Genomic DNA, 23242 nt, shown 5'->3' with positions numbered 1-23242 from the left:
TTATTCACAACTGTACAGAGTATATGAGCATATACGTTTTATTTACTCAGTTATAATTCTTCCAGTAATGTAAATAGATTGTATTTGGTATGAAAGAAAAACAATCATAAGGGTATAAAATGTAATTCAACATATCCAATTTCACCTGTAACCCGATACCATAATATTCTCAAGGCTATTGGAAAGTTACATGTAACCCTAGACACCCGTCTCCATCAGTTCTTTGTCAGAATACTCTCTGTCAGGTAATTCCACTCTCTACCCCATTTTTAGGTGCTGCACTGTGACATCACATCACAGCACAGCGTAAAACTCCTAACCCATCACTGTCCCAAAGGAGTATTGCCTAGCAGCATTATTACAAAGTTTTGGAAGTCGTTAAATCGCTTATTTTAAATTCTAAAATTATTCATTGAGAGAAACTGCCCAGTTTACGTATATATATTTTTCATCACTACCAAATTCACAATGTACACAATTATTTTCCATTCTTTATTTTGGTTTGCCAGTTGTAGTAGGTTATGCTGGACTAATTAAGTGATATTCAAGTCATTTAATACAGTTTTAATGATAAAATAAGCAGGAACATACCATTGTGATATAACAGTGAAACAAGGGCCCTCATTCCGAGTTGTTCGCTCGGTAAAAATCTTCGCATCGCAGCGATTTTCCGCTTAATGCGCATGCGCAATGTTCGCACTGCGACTGCGCCAAGTAAATTTGCTATGCACTTAGGAATTTTACTCACAGCTTTTTCATCGTTCTGGCGATCGTAATGTGATTGACAGGAAATGGGTGTTACTGGGCGGAAACAGGCCGTTTTATGGGCGTGTGGGAAAAAACGCTACCGTTTCCGGAAAAAACGCAGGAGTGGCCGGAGAAACGGAGGAGTGTCTGGGCGAACGCTGGGTGTGTTTGTGACGTCAAACCAGGAACGACAAGCACTGAACTGATCGCAGATGCCGAGTAAGTCTGAAGCTACTCAGAAACTGCTACGAGGTGTGTAATCGCAATATTGCGAATACATCGTTCGCAATTTTAAGATGCTAAGATTCACTCCCAGTAGGCGGCGGCTTAGCATGAGCAAATCTGCTAAAATCCGCTTGCGAGCGAACAACTCGGAATGACCCCCAATGTGTGTACCTTTACACAGAGATTAGCATTGCTGTCTCACAGAACTTAGGCCATGTGTTGTGTTCCAAAATGGGCCCTATTTGGGTGGAGTTTTTATGTTCTTGTGTTTGCATTCGTTTCTTCTAGGTGCTCAGGTTTCCTGCCATACCCCAAAAAAGCATGCTTGCAGGTTAAATGTCTTTTGACAAAATGACCCTAGTGTGTGTATGATCATACATTATTGGCGAGACGTAATGTGTAAACCATTTTTTTTAATTCAACTTAAAAAGAGAGTGAGCTACTGTAGATGCAATTTTTTTTCTATATAAAACATAACTGAGAATTACTTTATGGTTATTGGTTTGGCATTAATTCTCCTTTCCAAAATTAGGAATTTAATACCTACCGGTAATTCCTTTTCTCGTAGTCTGTAGTGGATACTGGGGTTCTGTACTTTAGTTCCATGGGGTATAGATAGGGTCCACTGGAGCCTGGCACATTAAAAACCTTTAGTGTGTGTATGAGTGTGCAGGCTCCTCCCCTCTATGCCCCTCCTACCAAACTCAGTCTAGGAAACTGTGCCCGAGGAGACGGACATACCACGAGAGAAGGAATAATACAACAGCAGTGAGGCACTAAGACAACACACAACCATAACCGAATGGAGGGTGCTAACCAGAACAGAGGATAGCAACACCAACCGAACCAGGATAGCAAGGCTATCACAACAACAAACAGGCACCGCAATGGCGGGCCAACCAAAGACTTACACAGGTAAGCAGGATTGAAGCACTGAGGAGGAATTACCGGTAGGTATTAAATTCCTATTTTCTCTAACGTCCTAGTGAATACTGGGGTTCTGTACTTTAGTACCATGGGGAAGTCCCAAAGCTCCCAAATGGATGGGAGAGTGCTGAGACCCCTGTAAAACCGCCTAACCAAATTGAAGGTCATCCTTGGCCAAGGTGTCGAACCTATAGAATTTTACAAACGTGTTCGAACCTGACCAAGTTGCAGCTCGGCAAAACTGTAAGGCCAAGACTCCCCGGGCAACCGCCCAGGAAGAACCCACCGACCTCATCGAGTGGGCCTGAATAGAAGCTGGCAAAGGCAGAGCTGCCGAAGTATAGGCCTGTTGAATAGTCAACCGGAGCCAGCAAGCAATAGTTTGCTTAGAATCCGGCCAACCAATCTTGGAGGCATCATAAAGGACAAACAACGAGTTAAATTTCTGATGACGGGCCGTCCTTTTGACATAAATCTTCAGAGCTCTGACCACATCCAAGGACTCAGGACCAACAGAAACGTCAGACAACACTGGAACCACAAGAGGTTGATTCATATGAAAAGCTGACACCACTTTAGGTAAAAATTGAGGACGGGTACTAAGTTTCGCCCTGTCTTCATGAAAAATCAAATGAGGGCTCTTACAGGATAAGACCCCTAATTCAGAGACACGTCTGGCAGACGCCAATGCCAATAACATCACCGTCTTCCAGGTGAGAAATTTTAACTCCACCCTATGTAAGGGTTCAAACCAGTCCGATTGAAGAAAGGATAGAACCACATTGAGATCCCACAGAGCCGTGGGAGGTACAAAGGGTGGTTGCATATGAAGAACGCCTTTAAGGAAAGTTTGTACTTCCGGCAGTAAGGCGAGATGCTTCTGTAAGAAAATAGAAAGTACAGAAATCTGTACTTTGATGGAGCCTAAATGTAGGCCCAGATCCACTCCTGCTTGCAGGAAAAGTAGAAAACCACCGATTCTAAACTCCACGGAAGGCACCTTTCTGCACTAAGGGCCCGCTGGTACCTATAGTCCCCCTGAAAAAGAAATAGAAAAAAACAGTATTCATACACCATGACAGTAAAACTTTAATAATCACTCTTGCACACTCACACACTCACACATACCTACAATCCCTGTAGTCATTCATGTCCTTTTCTCCAAGTAGCATACACGTAACCTTTAAAAATAATTCCATACTCAGCTTTTCCTAGTGTAGACCAAATTATCTTCAGTCTACATAGACATCCCAGGGGTTGAAAAAATAAAGCGCAAGACCCAAACCAGACGGACACAAGGATTTGTATTTGTTGAGACATACACGTCTACACGAATGTCATTAGAAGACCTGCCAGCCAATCAGAGGGTGCATCTGTAAAAGCTGCCTTATTATTAGTGTGTATCCTCCTATATATCTAGTGTTTTTTAAGTTGACTGATTATTGAGAGATAACATCTATAATGGGAATATATGAATTACTAGCTGTTCTACCCATTCTTTGCACAGGAGTTTCTGATTTTCACGGTTGTACATATAAATAAGTGTTAAAAATTTGGTAAATCTCTAGAGATGTAAATTTGAGATGTCTTAATGTAAGTAAATATTAATCCATGGTTCTTGGCGTTACCCGGGGAGCACCCATAGCAGATACGGTAAGAAGAGACGGGAGCATTTTTGTACTTTATTAAATTCTACACACTGGAGATGCAATCCAAATTTTGATCCGATTGTCCATTTCGGGGGCTATCATTCACGCAGCACAAGCCACGTATCGGTTATGACGTCATTATGTCAACATCCTATTCATCCCCTTAGGGAAGGTGTATTAAAATTCTGATTACGTAGTTTTCCTATTTCCCACCTGAAGAATACTTAAGTTAAATTTCAGCTTCCTAAAATATCGGGAAGTAAGAGAATTAGTGATGAGTCAGTGAGTGAGTGAGTGAGTGAGTGAGTGAGTGAGGGCTTTTATATATATAGATATTCTAATATCTCTGCTTGATCTCTGCACTGTCCATTTGACTTCTAATTTCTATAGATATACTTGCAGTAAGTTGATCAGTTATTGAGACTTCATAGCAAAACTGGGGTCTTTCCAAGTACCAATGACTTTTGAGCCAACAGACTGCTCATTGTTAGATCAGTGCCTCTAGCCTCTAGGCTAGACCTGGCCAACCTGTGGCTCTCCAGCTGTTGTGAAACTACAAGTCCCAGCATGCTCTGGCACAGTTTTTCTATTAGGGCATGGTAACTAAAACTGTGGTACAGCATGCTGGGATGTGTAGTTTGACAACAGCTGGAGAGACACAGGTTGGCCAGGCCTGCTCTAGGCTATCCAAGCTTATGCTGTTGAGCTGTATTACAGTTTATATTCACTTGTATACCATCTAAGATCTAAATGAAAGGGTATTAAACCCAATAAAAGGGAGAATAAGATTAAAGTTACCCTCTGTGTTGATATACTCATTTATTTCTACAGTCAATTTAAGTTATCCTCTATGTGTATATATATTTATTTATTTTCCCATACAAGTATATATGTCTATATATCTATCTACTTCTCCATGTATTTGCAAAAATTATGAAAAAGTTTAAGTGGGATTATAACCCCCCCAACCTTGTGGTCAATGTGTTGCTGCATTACTGCAATTTAATCAATTGTATATGTATCGTGAAATATTGAGATTTCCTAATTCCACAGCAATGACATTTTTAAAACATAAATTTAGATATTAGTTTTCAGATTTCTAGAAAGAATTATGGACTCATATCCCTCTTTTTAAATTAAATTTCTAAATAAAGTTCTCTATTTATTTATATACTTTTTATTATTGAAATGGTGATGATGATCTCCTGCTTTCCAATTGACCTAATTATTAGCTGAAATAGGTGTAGATAAGTAATGCTACATCATACCTGGCAACTTGATGAATAGTGATGCAGGACCCTGTGCGCATAACGCGCACCTGAAAGGGGCAGAGCCTCTGGAAAAGGGTGTGGGTTTCACATAACACTCCCAGGCTCCCCCCTGCACTGTGAATAAATGCCAGCCTCTTTTATCCTCATCTCCTGCTGCTTACCTGCTGCTCTGCAGAGCAGCATTGCGGTTGCACCCACTGGCGTAACTACAGCCCCGGTTCCACTGCGAGGGATTGGAGGTCCAAGGCCTTGGGGGGAAGGGGGGGACGCAGCAGATTCCCATGCGGTATAGCTGTGTAAATCTGCTAATGTCCCTCCAAAAATTCCCAGCACTTGGAGGAGACAGATGCTAGAGGTCATACTTGACTCCCCTGTCCCTGTACAGCGTTGCAGCATTACCCGTAAGTGCCGGGAGCAATCAGCACTGGCAGCGGCTCCAGCGATTACTCGGCGCCAATGTGTTACACCCCTAGCAATAAGCATTCAACCCCGGCAATAAGCATGACACTCCTAGCAATGAGCATGACACCAATAACATGAAGCCTCTGGCAACACGCATTAACCCCTGGCAACGAGCATGACACACAGAGCATATGAAACCCCTGGCTATGAGCATGACACCCAGAGCATGAAACCCCTGGCAATGAGTATTCACCACTGGCAACAAGCATGACATCCAGAGCATATGAAACCCCTGGCAACGAGCATGGAACCCCTGTCAACGAGCATGACACCCAGAACATGGAACCCCTGGCAATGACCATTCATCCCTGACAACGAGCATGACACCCCTGGCAACGAGCAAGACACCCAGAGCATGAAACCCATGGCAACGAGCATTGCAACCCTGGCAACGAGCATTACACCCAGAGCATGAAACCGCTGACAATGAGCATGGGACCCAGCGCATGAAGCCCCTGGCAATGAGCATGACAACCAGAGCATGAAACCTCTGCCAACAAGCATGAAACCCCTGGCAACAATCATGGAACCCAGAGCATAAAAACCCTGACAATGAGCACATAATTTAAAAGTAATTAGCAGTCTTAATGTGGAGCATGTGTCAGGGGCATTGTGTTGTGTGGCATAATGTTTCACAGGCATTGTGTGTGGCATAATGTGTCAGGGGCATTGTGGTGTGTGGCATAATGTATCATGGGCATTATGGTGTGTGGCATAATGTATTATGGGCATTATGGTGTGTGGCATAATGTATCATGAGCATTACGGTGTGTGGCATAATCTGTCAGAGGCATTGTGGTTTGTGGCATAATGTGTCAGCGGCATTTTGGTGTGTGGCATAATGTGTCACAGGCATTGTGGTGTGTGGCATGTGTTGCAGGCATTGTGTTGTGTGGCATGATGTATCGGGGCATTGTCATGTGTGGCATAATGTGTCGCAGGCATTACAGTGTGTAAGGGGCATTATGGTGTGTGGTATAATGTGTAATGGGCATTACGGTGTGGCATAATGTGTAAGAGGCATTACAGTGTGTGGTATAATGTGTAAAGGGCATTACTATAATGAGGAAAAAAATGACAAATAATGTTAGGGGCATGAATCAGGATTTTTTTTTTCATCCTGTGGTGACCAATGGCTGTGCATGCAGGTTGCAAAACTAGGGTATAAAGTAGTCTTTTCTTGCAATGCCACACTCCTTCCCCCTTTTTTTGGAGCCGCAAATTCATTAATTTTTAAATACCTATGGGAGTGGCGCCGGAATAATTTTTGGCTTGGGGGCGCAACATTTCTAGTTATGCCACTGTGTGCTCCCCCCAACTCCCCCCCCCCCCTGCTGCGGGACACTGCCGGCTCCAGGTGGGACAGTCCCAGGAAATTGTGACTGTCCCACTGAATGTGCGATAGTTGGGAGGTATGGCTACATTATCATTGGCTAAGAGAGCCAATACAAATCCTGGAAGCTACTGGGCACAGAAGAGAAACCAGGGACCCATTTTGTGACCTGTACCAACACCAAATCCTATCACCTGCTTGCCATCTATGTGGAGCCGAATGAACTTTGCACATTAGTGCACTGCTTCCCCCTTATGCAGTCCCATCGTGTGTGACCAGCCTGCATGAACTGCTAACAACCGCCAGTGGTAAGATCACAAGGAGCCTTCCTATTTCTCAAAGGAATGAACATACTATACCTGCCTGCACAGCCCGCCGGTCACAATACCTACATCTCACACCCTCACAATCCCGATGGTCGGCATGCCGACCAACAGGGCCTATTCCCACGACACCCATAGAGTGGGAATAGAACCCATGGGGCTTGTTGCGCTGACTCCCCCCCTTTAGGGATACCGGCGTTGGTATGCTGACCATTGGTCTCCTGACCACCGGTCACACATATCACACCCAGATGTTTTATGTCCTGGAACTCTGGAACCTATTCCTTAATTTTACGCGATTCCTATGCGTTAATTAACTGTTTTTATTGGCATACACTATTAATTGTCTTATTAAAATGCACTACTTTTGCTTCATACTATTGTGCTTCTAAATGTTTCTTTTCATGTTATTTCAAGTATGTGTGAGTGTTACATTTTACTATCACGGTGTGTGAGTGCTGTTTTTATTTAATTATTTCTTTTTCAGGAGGACTATAGGTACCAGTGGGGGATGATTGCTGGGATCTGCAGTCCCTCCTGTAAAAGCCAATATGTTTTAACAAATCTAAACTAATGGATTATCAACCCGGCACACACCACCCAGAGGTGCCAGGGATAGCCCCAGGTTGCAGCCCTGTACTTAGGGCCTGAAGAGGGGGATCACTTTATTGGGGAAAACCCTCCCACTCCCCCAGGAAACCCCAGCCAGGGCTGACTAGTTAGGGGATTTAATGTTATGGTCACGGGATCAATATAAGCGTATCCCCTGGATGTGGCATTACAAACATCTTTGGTCCCCCAAATTTTTGGAAACAGAACCATAATACAGGGGGACCTCACAGTTTCCCCCCTGTATTTTTTGAACCAGTCTGGGGCTGGTTATGAGTGTGTGTGTGTGTGTGTGTGTGTGTGTGTGTGTGTGTGTGTATTATATTTTTATTTTTTACAACTTTAAATACACTTAAACAGGGAAGTATGCATGGATCTCACTGATTTGTGCATGCTTCTCTGAACACGCTGCTGAACAAACACAACCATGTTTGGTCTTTAAGAAATTTCCGTGTTTGAAAAAATGCCCAAACACTCCTGTGTTTGCCAACTCAGGCAAACACGGAGTTTAGTAAATTTACCCCTGAGTTTCAGTATTACATAAAGGTATAGCAATATGGTTTTTGGTGCATATAAGTCCTAACAAAAACAGCAAGTAATTCAGTAGCGGTAATTAAACAATAATCAATTGAAAGTGATAAGATCCATACCTTCCAACGTCCTCTGAAGACAGATCATGACTTTAGCATTCTCCTGAAAAGGGGATGTGGCCTTGATATAGTGGGTGTGGCCATTAAAGAAGGGTGGGTGGCCTTGCAGGAAATACTATGCCACACCTCCCATCTTCATAATGGTGGGAGCATGACCAGTGCTCTGTGAGCTGCTCCCAGTCCCTCTCTCAACTGATGCTATATGCATGTACATATCATCTATTCACAACTTGCTCAGCTAAGCAGAGCAGCAAGTGAGAAGGGGCCTTCCAACACCCACCACGGGACAATGTGGCCTGCGCGTGGGATGGCGGGACAGTTTCCAAAAAGTGGGACTGTCCCACCAAAATTGGGTAGCAGGTGGATGGGAGGTATGAAGTACTCATCTTTTAAATGTGAAAGTTCTTATATATGTCTTTCATAGCTTCAGTTCATCTGTGGGGAACCCTTCATCATTCATGATGGTCAGAAAACCGATGGTCAGTCATCAACGCAGAATACTAAGCTCAGGCACATGTTGCGTGTCGTACTGTCTTAGTCTTCCTATGAATACAGGGACAACACTCTTCTGATATATTTTCTACATACAAAGTTACTCCCCATGGTACCTGGTTCTGTTGTTGTTATTATTATTGGCCCATACTGCTTAGTGTGTACCCACTATGTGTTACAGACACACACAAACACAGAAACGAATACATAAAACTATCCCCCATTGTTTTACAAGAATGTGTACAGAGATGTGATAACTCCTACACTGGGTCTCATACATAATACTGTATCATGCAGAAATCACTGTTTGCCATTTTATCTCTATGATGACAGGAGGCACATCATTTGAAAGGTAGGGATGACCATCTTTCAAACAAGGGAGCCCCCACGTGTTCAGACAAGTATGGAAAAAAACATGTTGACAGGTTAAATGGCTAGAATCCTAGTGTACATGTTCAGGGTTGGACTGGCCCACTGGGGTACCAGGGAAACCACCGGTAGGCCCCACGGCCTGAGGGCCCAATCCTTCCTCTAGGGATCAGGTTCAAGACTGTGCACTTGTATTATACATGGTAGATATGTTGCATTACACTGCACTAAACTATTGTGTATTTCAAGCTTCAGTGGCTGGCAACACCCCCTTTGTAGGATGGCCACACCCCTAAGTATGGGTCCCTATCACTGCATTCCCCCGGTGGGCCCATCACGCCCCAGTCCGACACTGTATATGTTCATATGTTTATGAAGATAGATCGCAAGTTCCAGTTTGGCAGGGAGGGACTGATTAAATATTCTTTGTAAAGTAGTGCATAGTATATGCTGCTATATAATTGAAGTTTAATAAATAAATAATGAACAATTGTTGGTTTTGCCTTTTAATTTGTTGCCTCTAATAATACAGGTTAATTGCATAAGGCTCGTTATAATTCAATCAATATTAATGACACAGCATCAGCTTGCAAGGGAGAACAGTTAACCCTTCTTTTCTATATATATTGTACTTTTGTTATAACATCATTATGAAATAAATTGGAAGTTTGTAGTGTAATGTTAACTTAGACATATACCTAAACAAAACTTCATCAGTAGAATCAATTTTTGGTCATTGACTTGGTCTCCTTACAAATATATTCACTAGAATTACCTTTTTTCTAGGCTCGAACAGGTGGCAAGTGGCCATTGAAGTGGTATGCTCCCGAGTGCATACAATATAAAAAGTTTTCTTCCAGGAGTGATGTGTGGAGCTATGGTATAACAATGTGGGAAGCATTCACCTATGGACAGAAGCCCTACAAAGTATGTATTTGGCAGATCACTGTTATTTCTCACATTTGTGAGCACAGATTGTGGCTTCAAACAGGGGTGTAACTTGAATTTATCGGGCCCCCTAGCAAAATTTTCAAAGCCCCCCAAACTTCAATTTTCAAAGCCCCCCCCCCCCCCCCCTTCCCATCTCTTGAATTTTTAAAACCTCTCCCCCAAGTTCTGGGCCCCCTGCCATAACCAATGACTTAAAGTTCTGTAACTTCTGCTAGAGATTGAAGACTTTTACTAAAAGTTTTGTAGAGCATACAATGCTCACTGACACCTGTGCACTCTTCCTGTCCTGTCCGACCATGTCTGGCTCCTCCTATTCTGGCACAACTACATCAGTTCACCCTAGCAGAGCAAACAGCATGATTGGGTGGAAGTTCAGGAGGAGGGTGGGCATTGGGCCTCCCTGTCTGCAACTGCAGAGTGAAGAAGGCAGGCAGCAAGGTTGGTCCTCAGTCTAATGTCTGATTGGGATGGGCAACGGAGTTGGTGTGGGCACTGTAGTAATTACACCCCGGCAACCAAGGTAGTTGCATTATCCAGATGCTAGGATGACAGTACTTAGGTCAACAGTCAACCCCATATGGTTAGTAGGTACACAATGTTGACATGGTCAAAAGGTCAACAGTGCTTAAGGTTGACGGGTGCAAAAGGTGAACGGGTTCAAATGGTAGATATCGCAATGGTTGACAGATAAGGTTGACATAAGTTTTCTGTACTTTTTTTAACTTTTTCTTCATTTACCATCCACATGGACTATGGGCCTAATTCAGACCTGATTGCAGCAGCAAAACTGTTCTCTAATGGACAAAACCACGCTGCACTGCAGGGAGGCGGCAGATATAACATGTGAGGAGAGAGTTAGATTTGGATGAGTTATTTTGTTTCTGTGCAGGGTAAATACTGGCTGCTTCATTTTTACACTGCAATTTAGATTTCGGTTAAAACACCCCACCCAAATCTAACTCTCTCTGCACATGTTATATCTGCCCCACCTGCAGTGCACATGGTTTTGCCTATTAGAGAACAATTTTGCTGCAATCAGGTCTGAATTAGGCCCAGTGATTGAGAATGGTAACCTGTGCTGAGCGCAGTGGTAGCGGAGCGAGGCACATTGCACGAAGCGCAAGGGTACGTTGTACACTAATTGAGGTTACGTGGTTTAACAAACAAAATTACACCCACAAAAAAACAAGAAAACTTGTGTTGACCATTTCCATGTCAACTTTTTGACCCTGTAAATCTTTTGTACTTGTCAACCTTTTTTATGGGGTCAACCTATTGACTGTCGACCCAATGACACACACCCGGTAGTTACACCCTTGGATCCAATAAATCAAATACTGTACTACTGCATGTACTGACTTTACATCTTTGTTTTGTAGAAACTCAAGAGTACAGAAGTCCTGGGTTTCATTCAGAGGAATGAGCGGTTGCCATGTCCTACAGACTGTCCTAAAGAAATGTATGAGCTCATGTTAGACTGCTGGACTTTCAAGTAAGAAACTATGTTTATCACTATTATAAATTGCTATTAAGCTATTTTATTACTCTGATTATCTGCCAACGCATGCGTGAGCTGCAGAGGACACGTCTCAATTAAGTCTGTGATAGGAAGCACATAGGCTTCTATTAGGCAACAGCATCCATAAATGACGTTGCCTACAAGGAACAAGATCCGAAAAGTTTTGCTTTTCCGGAGCTTGATGCATATGGGGAATGCTGTCAGACCACCAAATTGCATTTTTGGTGGCTTAGCTGTATTTTTGAGAATAGTACAAATCATTCAAATTCGAATAGGGCAATACCTGATAAGAACATAGAGTTAATGGCCCTCATCAGAATCAGAATCAGCTTTATTGGCCAGGTATACTTGCAGGAATTTGTCTTCGGTTTGCTATACAACAGCCAAGTAGGTAACAGATAAGCAGGTGGGGGGCGGCAAGTAAAGTCACACAGATAGGCATACCGTAGGGACACAAGTTAGTTACATGTACGTCTAGTCAGTCAATGTTCAGGAGTTCAGCAGGCAGACCGCTTGGGGAAAGAAACTTTTGAGGCTTCTGGTGGACCTGGCGGGGGTTGCCCTGTAATGCCTGCCTGAAGGAAGCAAGTTAAACATGCTGTAGCCGGGGTGTAGCTGGTCTTTTACTATCTTTGTTACCCGCTTTTTAGCTCTGGACAGGTACAGGTCCTGGACTGAGGAAAGGTCAGCCCCGATGATCTTCTCTGCGGTTCTGACCACCTTTTGGAGCCTGCATCTGTCCCTCGTGCTGGCGGAGCTGTACCATACCAGTATCGAGGAGCACAGTACCGACTCCACAATTGCGGAGTAGAAGAGGAGCAGAAGCTTCTGTGGGATGTTGAACTTCGTTAGTTGCCTGAGGAAGAACAACCTCTGCTTCGCTTTCCCAACAGTGGCGGCAGCATTAGACCCCTATTTAAGGTCCTGGGAGATTGTGGTCCCTAGAAACTTGAAAGAGTCCACTAGTGATACCACACTGTCAGCAATCGTTAGCGGAGGTGCACTAGCTAACTTCTTCCTGAAGTCCACTATCATCTCAACAGTTTTGAGGGGGTTGAGCTCAAGGTTGTTGAGGATGCACCACTGGGCCAACCAGTCTACTTCCCGTCTATAGGCTGATTCGTCCCCGTCCTCGATGAGGCTGATGACGGTGGTGTCATCTGCGAATTTGATGATCTTTAGTGATTGCGCCTCTGAGGTGCAGTCATTTGTGTACAGGGAGAAGAGCAGGGGTGAGAGAACACAGCCCTGAGGGGCCCTGTACTAATGGACCGCGCTTGAGAGGTGAATTCCCCCGCTTTCACCACCTGTGACCTATCTGTCAGGAAGTCTACTATCCAGGAACAGGTAGCTTCTGGGACCCCTAGGTGAAGTAATTTGGGGTGGAGGATGCTGGGGACGATTGTATTGATGGCCTAGCTGATATCGACAAACAGGACCCTTGCGTAGGTACCGGGAATGTCTTGGTGCTGTAGAATGTAGTGCAGGCCCAGGTTGATCGCACGTAGCAACTTTTTGCTGCTCGTGCGATCAACTTGATGCCGCCTATTGGGGAGTGTATTTTAGCATAGCAGGGCTGCGATCGCTTGTGCAGCCCTGCTATGCTAAAAAAGTTTCCAGCAAAACAAACCCAGGGTAAGAGTTACTTACCCTGTGTGACGGATCCAGTTACGAAGGTCCTGGAATTGACGTCAGACATCCGCCCTCCAAACGTCTGGATCCGCCTGCATTTGCCTCACCATGCCTTGAAAACGGTGAGTATCCGCCCCGGAATGCCTCCCGCCTGTCAGTCTCTATGCAGTCGCCGCTGCGATCAATTTCTGCGCTGGTGGCATCGGGTAATGACGCACGTGCGCATGGCGGGCGCCGTGCAGCTGCAGTCCTGACCCGTTCGCACCGCAGCGAAGAACCGCAATGTTCTTTTGAATATTTTGTGCAACCATCTGGTGGCCAGGAGCATAAAGTAACACTTCTTACCCCCTTGAAAGTATTCTGGGCCCATAGCTTGGTAAAAATACTGCATATTTGTATATCATCTTGACCTCTTACTGCTGTTTTCTGTATGTATGGAATTATATCATGTATCCCAGGGCTGGCCAAACCAGTCCTCGAGATCTACCAACAGTTCACATTTTCCAGGCCACCTAGCTGGTGCACAGGTGTAGTCATTACTAATTAAGATTTGCTGCATTCATTCCTAACTGACAGTTCTAGAGATCTCCAGGAGGCCTAGAAAACATGAACTGTTGGTAGATCTCGAGGACCGGTTTGGCCAGCTCTGATGTATCCTATAAATCATTTCACTGTTTTTTTTTTTGTGCTATGTGACACTTTGCAGAATATTTGCTACTATAGCACAGTACAATTTTTTCAAAAAGTTACAAGCTAAAAATTTATTTTACCTTTTTTTGGTTTGGTGTTCTGAGCACAAATCAACAGATTTCATCATATACCACCAACAGTGCCCAACACATTTATCCAAGAGTGCCCAGTATGTATAAACAATACCTTACACATTTGCAAAGTTTTACTCAGCATGTGCAAGTAATACACATGAAAATTATCTGTCATTGCCCTGTAAGCACCTTTAGCGCACAAAAAAGTTACTTACCTTCGCTGACTGTAGCACCAGGGCCATCTTAATGTATGGGATCACTGGGCAGCTTCCCAGGGCCCAATGATTCAAGGGGACTTAGAGCAGGGGTGGGCTGGGCTGGTGTCTCTCGAGCTTCTTGGGAGGTAGGTAGAGAATGCTGCCCGGTCTCTCTGATTGTGAATAATCAATAAGAATAATCAATAATCCCCAATAAGAGTGGACAGGCAGCATTCCCTACCTGCAGACAGAAACTGAATGTGATTGGCACCCCTGCATACCTCTGGTGATGCCAGTAGTTGTTGTTTTTGTCCCCTGTATTTGATGCTTTGGAACACTTGTGGTACTATCTAAGTAAAAGAGAATTATAACAATTAAATGAGAAGTGTCTCCTACAGAGAAAAGCACATACCAGTCAATAATATGGTGTCTATTTGCTGGAGAGAGTACTGGGGGTATACCCAGCAGCTCCCTGAGCGCTGGGTATGCCCCCAGCATGATGAAATCAGGGAAGTGGCATGTGAATCAATGCCCCTTACCATAAGGCCACACCCCCTTTCCTTGACGCATTCAAAAGTCCCAATCTCCACTACTAAAAGCTTACATAGAACCTCTTTTGGGGAATTTTCCAGGGCCATTTTAAATTCCCAATCTGCCCCTACCTGTATTACTATTTTGTCATGTTTCTAATTTATTAGTTCAACAAATATCCACCAAGAGTCCAACTGCTCCCTTTAAAATCTTAATGTTACTAGTTATATCTCTAGGTGAAGAATCTCTTAAATATCATAAAGCCATTTGGCTATATAAGTACTTTAAATACCGTAATTGTGCTTGGACCGTCCATGATGCTTGTAGGTCAAGTCAATTGCACTTTTGTTGTCACATTCTATGATGATTGTCTAATCCTTACATAGAAGACTTAATTCACACAAAGTCTCTTTTAAGTGGTTCCGGTATGAATGGTCGACCATGTTATGGTCGACAGTCATTAGGTCGACCACTATTGGTCGACATTGACATGGTCAACATGGACACATGGTCGACACATGAAAATGGTCGACACATGAAAAGGTCGACATGAGTTTTTTAACTTTTTTTTGTGTCGTTTTTTGCGTAAAGTGACTGGGAACCCCAATTAGTGCACCGCGTCCCCTCGCATGGCTCGCTTCGCTCGCCATGCTTCGGGCATGGTGCCTTCGCTCCACTACCGCTTCGCTCGGCACAGATTACCGTTCCAATCGTAGTCCAAGTGGATCGTAAAGTATGGAAAAGTTCCCCAAAAGAAAAAAAAGTTAAAAAACTCATGTCGACCTTTTCATGTGTCGACCTTTCATGTGTCGACCATTTCCATGTGTCGACCATGTGTCCATGTCGACCAATAGTGGTCGACCTAATGACTGTCGACCATAACATGGTCGACCATGTGAACGGATACCCTTTTAAGTGTAGAGCTTCCTTGGCAGTTTCTGTAAGTACCATCTCTGTGGTGGATAGGGCTACAGTGGGTTGCTTTCTGCTTGTCCAGCTGATGGCTGCACCTGCTAATACAAAGAGGTGTCCTGTGTATGAATGATGGTCATCCACATCTGATCAGCTTCACAAAACATTTCAATGCAGGATTTCCATATTTTGAAAACTCGAATTTCATGGAAGTGTAACCCTGTAAATGTTTAAGATTTCTGTTGACTGCATGCGTGATTTCTGGATGAGTTCCTACACTTGCATACATTAAACTACCAATAGCGCTCTGATAAGGAACCTTTTTCATCTCTGCCTCACCTGTTGGTGACATGGCTTTTGTTAGTTTAATACTTATGTCAATGGGAGTATTCACTGGCTTTGCATCTGACATTGCATACTTTGCAAATATTGCTCCAAGTTTTGTAAGATCTTAAGCCTAACAGATGAAGTGCATGCCCTAAGTCTTTTAATTTGAGTTTCTGCTCTACCAGATGCTTGACACTTGTTATTTTCTTCTCCTCAATTAACTCTCAAGTTAAGAGAGCTGAGTCAAAGTCTAATTGGTATAGCAACAAATCATGCATGGCAGTTATTGAAATGATGAAATGTAATGTACTGTTCCTTGCCACAGGTGAGAAGATTTAATCGTAGTCAATATCTGATTTCTGTGTGTAGCCTTTAGTCACAAGATAGGCTTTATAATGGGAATTGCTTGCTTCCTGAATATTTTGGGATTCACAGAAAGTGATATTAGCAAACTCCTCATAATGGGGGTCATTCCAAGTTGATCGTAGCTGTGCTAAATTTAGCACAGCTACGATCTTCTTCCCTGACATACGGGGGGACGCCCAGCACAGGGCTAGCCCGCCCCATATGTCAGTTCAGCCCCCACTCGCAGAAGTGCAAAGGCATCGTACAGCGGCGATGCCTTTGCACTTCAAGAGTAGCTCCCGACCAGCGCAGCTTTAGCGTGCTGGCTGGGAGCTACTCATTGCTCCCTGGCCCGCAGCGCCTGCATGTGACGTCACGCAGCCGCTGCGGCCCGACCCCCGTTCGGTGGCCGGACCAAACTCACAAAACGGCGGCCAAATGCTGGTGTTCCGCCCCCTCCCGCCCAGCGATCGCCTCTGCCTGTCAATCAGGCAGAGGCGATCGCATCCCTGCTACGGCCTTCGGCCGTCTGGCTTGCCCTGGTGCACTACGGCACCGGCACATGCGCAGCAGGGACCCGTTCACTCTGCTGCGTTAAAACCCCCAATATCCCCCATATGACCCCCAATATCTCCTAGTGGATTTTCCTTTATTATTTCTTACAGAACTCCTGCTGCACACTGGCAGTCTCTCTTTCAGACACATTTCCAGCTATCAGTATATAGTGTCCAATATAACAAGCTTGTGTTGCAACTCCTGTTCCAGCTTCATGTTAGGTTGCGCTGCTTCATTGAACACAGCATTTATGGATTATATTAGCTCTTTGTTTTTAATGTCCCATAGTTTGTATCCCTTACTTTCATGGCAGTGTCCAAGCATGATATATTCAACTGACTTGGAATCCAGCTTACATCTCTTTTCTTTAGGTATGTGAGCATACGCTTTGCATCCAAACACTCTGAAATGATTGATGTTTAGATTACTACCAAGCCATACCTAGTCCTATTGCAGCAACTGGGGTGCACAATTCTTTAAATATGCTGCTGTAGACACCACTTCTGCCCCAAAAACACTTTTCAATTCCAACACCATTTAGCATAGTCTGCGGCTCTGCGCTCTTTCCATAATTGTGCAGCTGGCAAGCTCACTGATGTGTAGCAATCGTTAGCTGGTGTTCAATGCCATATTTCTTCAGGAAACATTTTGGAATTCTCAGCCATTGGCAAATTCTGACCAGTTTGAGTCTCCATCAGTCTCTTGTAGTCTAAAATTTTGCTTATTACAGTACTTCACTTTTTAGTTTTGATGAAGTAAACATGTTACTCTTGTGAGGTCATCGAAATATCAGTAGCCACTTATTGAATCCACCTCCATCAGGCCACATACAGCTACATGCACCAATTCTAGTGGTGCCTCAGCTCTGGTTGCTGACTTTGTGAAGAGAGATTTTCTTATACAGGTTGAGTATCCCATATCCAAAATGCTTGGGACCAGAGGTATTTTGGATATCGGATTTTTCCATATTTTGGAATAATTACATCCCATAATGAGATATCATGGTGATGGGACCTAAGTCTAAGCACAGGAAGCATTTATGTTTCATATACAGCTTATACACACAGCCTGACGGTCATTTTAGCCAATATTTTTAATAACTTTGTGCATTAAACAAAGTGTGTGTACATTCACACAATTCATTTATGCTTCATATATACCTTATACCAGTGATTTTCAACCTTTTTTTTACTCGCGGCACACCGAACAACATTTTAAAATTCCCAAGGCACACCATCAGTTCCCCACAGAAAAAAAGCAAAGCACACACATTGGCCCTCATAGTAAAAAATAAATAAAAAAATCCACACATATATTGGCCTACACAGAAAAAACAATCACATTGCTCCGTACATAAATCCTATTGCTCCCCACATGAATTATTCACATTGTTCCCCTCATAAATCCATAAATTCTATTCTCACACATAAATCCTATTGAAATCCTATTGTTCCCCACAGGAGAAATAAAATAACAAATATTAGCCCCTACCGATTAGCTGTCCTCCTCCCTGTCCCTCAGTGGTGGGGATTGTTCATAGTGTAGTGCTGCGGATACTGAGCAGCGGGCGGTCGGGCAGGTGTGGATGTGGATGGGCAAGGAAAGCTGTGTATGCAGGCGGGAACTCGAAGATGTGTATGCAGGCGGGTGGGCTGGCTGGGAGGTAAGACGCGGCGGCTGTGACCTATGATATCACATCGTTTTCAAGGCATAGGTCACGGCCGGAGCACGACTGATCCTCTAAGAAGAGCCCGGGCAACAGTTCACTCTTAAGGTGCAGGAAGCTGCTCTGGCTCCGCGGCACACCTTGCAACTGGTCGCGGCACACTAGTGTGCCACGGCACACTGGTTGAAAAAGCCTGCCTTATACAAACAGCCTGAAGGTCATTTAATACAATATTTTTAATTCTTTTGTGTATTAAACAAAGTTTGAGTACACTGAGCCACAGAAAACAAAGGTTTCACTATCTCAGTCTCACTCCAAAAAATCTGTATTTCAGAATATTCCGTATTTCGGAATATTTGGATATGGGATACTCAACCTGTACATTATACAGCTCTCACATGCCAGTCTCTCTTTATCACTCATGGCCATTCCTGTCACCATTCCATCAAGGAGTTTTTTGATATTATTATAGCCTAGGTGGCCACATGTCCTGCTGTGATGACACTTTTTCATGAATTATGGAATACATGCACTATTCCACAGCTAGGCCAATGTTTTGTATGGCTTTATCTACTTCATTAGGATTGTAATGGTAGCATCAAATAATATTTTTGTCTGTTAATAAATGTATTACTATAAATAAAGATGAGGGGACACTACAAAAATGTACTACTAAGTGCATCTTGCCTTAAAAACACACCTATAATAAATACAAATAATTACTGTCCCATCCAACACACCCTACAGTACATACTCTTAATTTTGCTATTATAACATAAATAATTGTCTTTTTGTCCTATAGGTGAACACCTCTAGGTCATTTTTACTTTACTACAGTAATGTACTGTTGTCTCAACTTACATAACATCTTTTCTTTAATAAGAAAATAGTCATATGGACATAGCAATTTGTGGGTGCAGGGGATGCCACTGCTGTGGGTCCCAGAGAATTAGGGGGCCCCAGACTCAAGTCACATAGTTGTCTGCCAAGTTAATCAATTGGCTGCTAAACAAATGGATTTCAGCTTTAAAGGGGTTACTTGTCAGTACACATATAGATGGCGGTGGCAGTTTCTCCATCTGCCTCTTAGTAAAGCTCTACACTAATGTGATCCATCTATCACATTCTTGTTTCACCCACACAGGCATAGCTGAGCTAATCAGTGAGCCCAACACTGTTGGGGAGTAGCCATCTCCTTGATTACAGCCTTTGTGATTGAGCTGGGGGGTGGGGATTGAGCAACAAAATTAGGATGGTCCCAGAAAGGGGCAGTGTGTTCAAAAGAAAATCTTCAATCAAAGTACAATTTCCCTCATTAGGAAGTATTCCTCTTTGATAAGGGGTAGATGGTCACCAACTTCTCCTTCACTGTTCTCAGTTCAGGGGTGCCGGCAGTGTCCTCAGTGCAGGGGTGCCAGCAATGTCCTCATTGCGTGAGTGTCGCCAGTGTCGGCAATGCAAGACATACTTGCCTACTCGCCCAGTTTCTGCGGAGGACACCCAATTTTTCGGGTAGTCCTCCCCCCCTTTCGGAAGAGTGGGCACCCCTTCCACATTCTGCCCACTTCATAGAAAAGCAGACAGAATGCAGAGAATTATACGGTAATCCGAGAAGGGGGCAGGCCTAATGTGTCTTGTTTCCAAGACAATTACATCATTCTGCCCCGCCCCCATGCAAATATGCACCCCCCAGCAGGGGGGTTCTAATGACACGCCGCCTACCTGCTTCTCCTCTTCAGGCATCTCGCGAAGAGGAGGTTTTCAAACTAGGCAAATATGGTGCAGGGCTGCAGGCTGTGTCCCCAGTGTGGGAGACAGTGGTATAGTCAGTGGATGGATGTCGGTGGTGTGTCCTCAGTGCGCGGGTGCCACAAGTGTCGGTAATGCAGGGAGGTGTTCTCAGTGCGTGGGGCTGGCTGGTATTTTCCCTGCTGGACTCATTGAAGTCTATGGGCAAGCACTTATTGGCTGAGAGTCGTGACAGATGGCTCTCTCAGCCAATTAATGATCAGCCTATTCAATTCAATGGGACTTCAATTGCTTGAGTAGTAGTAGCTGCACTGCAGTTAACATGAGTGTCTGCAGTGGATATTAGCACAGAACTAGGAGTTCTGAGAACTGAAGTTCCTCTGAATGATACTGTAGTGACCAGATGGCGAGCTTACAAGGGGCTTTCTAGTGCTCACCCCGCTGCTGGCATACTGGTGACTGGGATGCCGCTGTCGATATACTGACGGATGGCATCATAGCTGCTGGTAATTCATACTGAACCCAACTAGATAAGTGCACAAAATTACTGATTGCACCTATCTGGTAAGTACAGTATAATTAAGAAAACCTTCTGTTCACAGAGCTCCAAGTTCTGTGCTAATATATTACAAGGATATTTCTGTGCATATACTATGGGAGTAAATGAAGAGGAGGCGTGGCTGCAGTGAGTAATAACAGCTCCTGCAGCCATGGATGACAAATCACTTGGAATGGGAGCCAGGCCAGTGGTGCAAATAGAAAAAATGTTTTATAGGTACTGAGTGCACGCGGCAAAGGCCTGTGTGCCAAAAAATGGATGGGCCAAATGGCGCATGGGGCGTGGCCAATTAAAATGGGGGCGTGATGCACATATGGGGGGGTCAGATACACACATGACTCCAATAGGGCCAGATACACATTGCACCACAGTGCCAGATATACATTGCCCCACAGTGTCAGATATACATTGCCCACAGTGCCAGATACCCATTGCCCCACAGTGCCAGATACACAAATGCCCCAGTGTCAGATACACATTGCCCCAGTGTCAGATATACATTGCCCCACAGTGCCATATACACAAATGCACTCACAGTGCCAGATACACAAATGCCCCCACAGTGCCAGATGCACAAATGCCCCCACAGTGCCAGATAAACAAATGCCCCCACAGTGCCAGATACACAAATGCCCCCACAGTGCCAGATATAAATTGCCCCACAGTGCCAGATACACAAATGCCCCCACAGTGCCAGATACACAAATGCCCCCACAGTGCGAGATATACATTGCCCCAAACTGCCAGATATACATATGCCCCCACAGTGCCAGATATACATTGCCCCACAGTGCCAGATACACAAATGCCCCCACAGTGCCAGATATACATTGCCCCACAGTGCCAGATATACATTGACCCAGAGTGCCCCCCCCCCCCCCTACTCACCGCTGCCTCAATCTGTTGCTGCTATGTGAGGGGAGGAGAGCGCAGCGCCTCTCCTGCCCCTCAATGCTCATGAAGTCCGGTCTACGGCGGCGGGTATCTCAAATGAGGTGCCGGTTCGTTAGCCAGTCAGAGCTCGCGGACCGGCAACCAATCAGGAGCTGCGGCTGCCAGTCCGCAAGCTCTGATTGGCTAGCAAACTGGTGCCTTATTGATATTCATGTCGCAGCCGCTGGAGACCGGACATCACAGAGAATTGAGGGGCAGGAGAGGCGCTGCGCTCTCCTCCCCTCACACAGCAGCCAGCGGGATGCAGGTATGGTGGACGGCCCGGCGGTACGGTGTACTGGCTGGGAATTTCTTACTGGTATGCCATACCACCCCGTACCGCCATACTTGAAGTGCTGCTCACGTCATGCGACTGTGTCAGGAAAAGCCCAGCTTGGCATGGTAACATCAGATGCGACCATGCCAAGCAAATGGTTAAGCAGAGAGGTGTAGCTCTCCTCACTCGTTAAGGTGGAGGTGCAGGGGTGAAGCAGCGGATCGAAGACTCCAGACTGCGGCCCGCTCAGAAGGCTGCTTTGGCACAGATGGCTGCAGTGTTTGGCCAACGGTCCATAGTTTGGATACCCATGGACTGGAGCGATATAGAACCTGGCAATGAATACGTATATTTTATAAATATATATATAGATATTTATATGACAATAAAAATAGAATGATGTTAAGGCAGGAGTTTTTGGCAATGAGACTTAGGGAGGAATTTAATTGTTGGCAAGGGGTGTAATTTGACGCTGCTGAGGTGTTTCTCACACCCTTCGCTTGGCCAATTTGCACCCCAATTCTCCCAAAAGTGCTTGCTACCCTATAGGTTAGTGAGCACTTTTGAGTGAGATCCTTATGCCATCAAGTACGTCGGTGGCTGTGCATGTTCGGCTGGGTGAACGGATTTATCTCAGTTGAATTCAACCCTTAGTTACTGTACCATTAATATGTACATTTAATCCACAAATTTTAATCACGGTTTCTGTACAGGATGCAGGATCGTCCAAGTTTTGAGAATGTGGAATCCCGTATGAGAATTTTCTACTACAGTGTTGCTGAAAAGACTGAAGGCGCTTCCTCTGCTTCAGCTAATGAAAATACAGAAGGCTGAGAAGATACACTTGAGCATGTTACAGCACAACAGAATCTAGTAAAGCAGACTTTCCTCAAAAATACTGCAGTTGCTTACAAAAATGGAAACAAGCAATAAAGTGTGTTTTTAGGACAGCAGATATAAAAATGGCTTGTGGCATGCTGACAAGTAAGAATACAGCGTCTGTTGCTCTCACATGATATAATTACAGTATAATGAATACAATTAAAGTATATACATTTTTTTCTCTATCTCTTATTGAAATCAGCCATTATGGTAGCTGAATCAGTGTCCTTAAGAATGCATCATATCAGTTTACTTGAAGAAAGGGATGAAGCTGATTCCTTGGGTTTTACGTGCTAAAGGTTGATTTCCATTGATTTTTAATGAATTAAAAGCATGATTTTTTAATTTTTACGTTTTATAAAATGTGTTCTTTCGATAAAGTCGAT

At 44.3% G+C, this 23242-nt stretch overlaps 1 protein-coding gene across 2 annotated transcripts in view; it reads left to right on the top strand.

The window, feature by feature from the left end:
* LOC134941996 (tyrosine-protein kinase ZAP-70) overlaps nt 1-23034 on the top strand; it is a 220095-nt gene extending 197061 nt beyond the window's left edge. The window contains exons 11-13 of one of the 2 annotated variants that reach the window (XM_063932145.1): nt 9844-9984; nt 11388-11500; nt 22688-23034. In XM_063932145.1, coding sequence (XP_063788215.1) covers nt 9844-9984; nt 11388-11500; nt 22688-22808 — 375 coding nt within the window. In that variant the 3' untranslated portion in view covers nt 22809-23034. Of the gene's footprint in view, nt 1-9843; nt 9985-11387; nt 11505-22687 lie in introns of those variants that run through there. The other variant, XM_063932147.1, reaches the window with a different exon arrangement.
* Nucleotides 23035-23242: the final 208 nt, after the last annotated feature.

This window comes from Pseudophryne corroboree, chromosome 1 (assembly GCF_028390025.1).
Source record: "Pseudophryne corroboree isolate aPseCor3 chromosome 1, aPseCor3.hap2, whole genome shotgun sequence".
NCBI classification, from domain to species: Eukaryota; Metazoa; Chordata; class Amphibia; order Anura; family Myobatrachidae; genus Pseudophryne; species Pseudophryne corroboree.
The sequence above is the reverse complement of the archived record's forward strand: the minus strand, read 5'-3'. Positions and strand labels throughout refer to the sequence as shown.